The sequence below is a fragment of the Oryctolagus cuniculus genome, chromosome 14 (assembly GCF_964237555.1).
Source record: "Oryctolagus cuniculus chromosome 14, mOryCun1.1, whole genome shotgun sequence".
NCBI classification, from domain to species: Eukaryota; Metazoa; Chordata; class Mammalia; order Lagomorpha; family Leporidae; genus Oryctolagus; species Oryctolagus cuniculus.
Genome location: NC_091445.1, coordinates 34,291,009 through 34,293,873, shown reverse-complemented (window position 1 = coordinate 34,293,873; position 2,865 = coordinate 34,291,009). Strand labels below are relative to the sequence as shown.

At 37.4% G+C, this 2,865-nt stretch overlaps 1 protein-coding gene across 1 annotated transcript; it reads left to right on the top strand.

Annotated features, from left to right (window-relative positions):
- Positions 1-291: 291 nt before the first annotated feature.
- On the top strand, positions 292-1,227 carry LOC127492847 (olfactory receptor 2Y1). The gene has a single exon (XM_051853903.1). It carries the CDS (start codon positions 292-294, stop codon positions 1,225-1,227), a length of 936 nt encoding a protein of 311 aa, XP_051709863.1.
- Positions 1,228-2,865: the final 1,638 nt, after the last annotated feature.

The following is a 2,865-nucleotide window of genomic DNA, read 5'->3' as shown; positions in this document are numbered from 1 at the left end:
CTTTCAGACAATTAAACCTCAGATTGGAGGGTATGAGTGGCCTGGATAAAGTCATGAAATAAATGGATAGAAGATTCAATTGAGGATGGTATCATTTCAAATTCAGTGATTTCCAGTCTAACAGAGAATAGTAAGAGTATGGTAAAATTACATAATAGAATGGAATCGCAAAATATATAAATATAATGCATGATTAGAGGCTATGTAAGGTATACTTGAAGCCATGTTTTCACCCACATTCTCCATAGGAGGCATTAAGTTGTTGTCTGTTATTTGTATACGTAAGAAGCTATGGTAAGTTTCAACACCAGTTTCAGTGACGGGTTCATATTGGTGGGCTTTTCAGATTGGCCTCAACTGGAACTCTTCTTTTTCGTGTTCATTTTAATTTTCTACTCCCTAACGATCTTGGGCAACACCACGATTATTATCCTCTCTCGACTGGACCTTCGGTTGCACACACCCATGTACTTCTTTCTGTCCCACCTCTCATTCCTGGACCTCTGCTTTACCACCAGCACTGTGCCTCAGCTTCTGATCAACCTTCGTGGACTTGACAGGACCATCGGCTATGGAGGGTGTGTAGCACAGCTGTTTATCTACCTTGCACTGGGTTCCACTGAGTGTGTGCTCCTGGTGGTAATGGCCATTGACCGCTATGCAGCTGTGTGTCGTCCACTCCATTACACAACCATAATGCACCCCTGTCTGTGCCAGACAATGGCTATTGCTTCTTGGTTGGGAGGCTTTGTGAACTCTCTGATTCAGACAGGACTGGTGATGGCCATGCCTCTCTGTGGCTATAGACTGAACCACTTCTTTTGTGAGATGCCTGTATTCCTGAAGTTGGCATGTGAGGACACAGAAGGAACAGAAGCAAAGATGTTTGTAGCCCGAGTCATAATATTGGTTGTTCCTGCAGCTCTAATTCTAGTGTCCTATGTACACATTGTTAGGGCAGTTCTGAGGGTCAAATCAATGGCTGGACGTAGAAAGGCATTTGGAACTTGTGGGTCTCACCTGCTGGTGGTTTTCCTTTTTTATGGCTCAGCCATCTACACATATCTTCAACCTATCCACAGTTATTCTGAAAGTGAGGGAAAATTTGTTGCTCTTTTCTATACTATAATTACTCCCATCCTCAATCCTCTGATTTATACCTTAAGGAATAAGGATGTGAAAGGAGCTCTATGGAAAATAGTAATGAGAGGCAGAGACTCAGGGTAGGAGGGAAAACCAGGGCCAGTAAAAGTTTCTGTATTAGCTCATTCTGTTCCTTGGAGGAGTTAGTCATTAACAGCTTTCAGTAGTTTTTGGAGTTTTAGTGTCTTCCATGATTGGGATTTGGATGCAGATATGTCTCAGGGCCCCTTCTATTTCAGCACCTAAGAACATTGTGCAGCAAAGAGTATTTCCTTGGGAATGAACTTGAGTAATGAATGTATTATTATAACATGTGGAGACTGGAGATGGATCCTAAGTAAGGGGGGAAGTGACAAAAGACCTAATGCAAACTGACAACTACTTTGCCAGTCAATGATTTCCAATAAAGTAACATGTAGATGGCACTGAACCCAAAACAGAGTATAGGATATGATCCCCTGTCCTCTCACATATCAAGGGTCCATTTCTCAGGTGTATCATATGTAATATTATTCTATGATACTTGGAGAAAATAAGATCATGAACAAAGTTACTTTATGAAGCAGACAGAGTTTTAGATATGAATATAATTTACCACTTGAAGAAAAAGGAAAAAATATTAGGGTGGCATTGAGTAAAAGGATACATCAACGTTTCATCAGCCGCACTGTTTCAGGCATGCTGTTGGGTGTCATGAACAATATAGTTTTCATGCAAGAGAGAAGAGAATACGAAAGGAAAAAAAACCTGACAAGTATCAATATAAAATGAAGTATGTTGGGAAGTAGAAAGAATAACAGCTATAAAAACAGCAAAAAGGATTCCAGTGTTCAAGATTGGTGGGAGACTCTAGAGGCACTCAGCAAAATTGTGAAGACAATGAATATCTAAAATTCTACCACTGTCATTTTATTCCATGAATTTAAATGACAATTTCACCTTAATGTGCAGGTGTCTTTATTAATGACCTTTTACTGTCTTGGAAGAATTCATGTTGAATGAATCATATTGTAATCCAGTAATAATAACTAGTATTTATTTAATATTTGAAAATATTATTTCATATATTCATCAATCCTTATAAATACATTATGATAATCAGTTCTTTTGTATTTACTATTTCTTCACCATGAAACTGAGGCTCAAAGAGTTTAACTCACTTTTCCAAATTCACTGTCACATATGAAGTGAAGCTGAATCTGGCTTTGTTACACTAAATTTACACTGTTCCACTACACTCTGCCAATTCTCGTTTCTTGAGAGTCAACTTTTATAAAAAAGACAGATTGAACACGAAAGTTGCTGAAGAAGGAAGGACTCAGATGTGAATTTTATGTTTCACATTTTTTCACCAGAGGATTATTTATTTCCTTTCATTAAACTAATGAATCTTGTAATAATTATCATTTCCAGAGATATCTGTATTTTGTTTTTTTGTCATTGCTTTTTTTAAATTTTGAAATTTCTATGTATTTTCAATACTTTATTAAAATTTTTATGCATATCAAGAAATGTGATTAAATGTTTGATCAATGAGTTTGTCATATGATCACCCTCCTAACCAACACCAAAGAACAAAGCATTACTGCTACCTCAAGTACCCTCGTTATCCTCCCATTTCTTTTTTCTTTTTTTTACTTTTATTTAATGAATATAAATTTCCAAAGTACAGCTTATGGATTACAATGGCTTCCCCCCCACCATAACTTCCATTCCACCCGC

Bases quoted from the DNA above. Each gene is read 5' to 3' on its own strand.
- LOC127492847 (XM_051853903.1), top strand. From the start codon at position 292: ATGGTAAGTTTCAACACCAGTTTCAGTGACGGGTTCATATTGGTGGGC.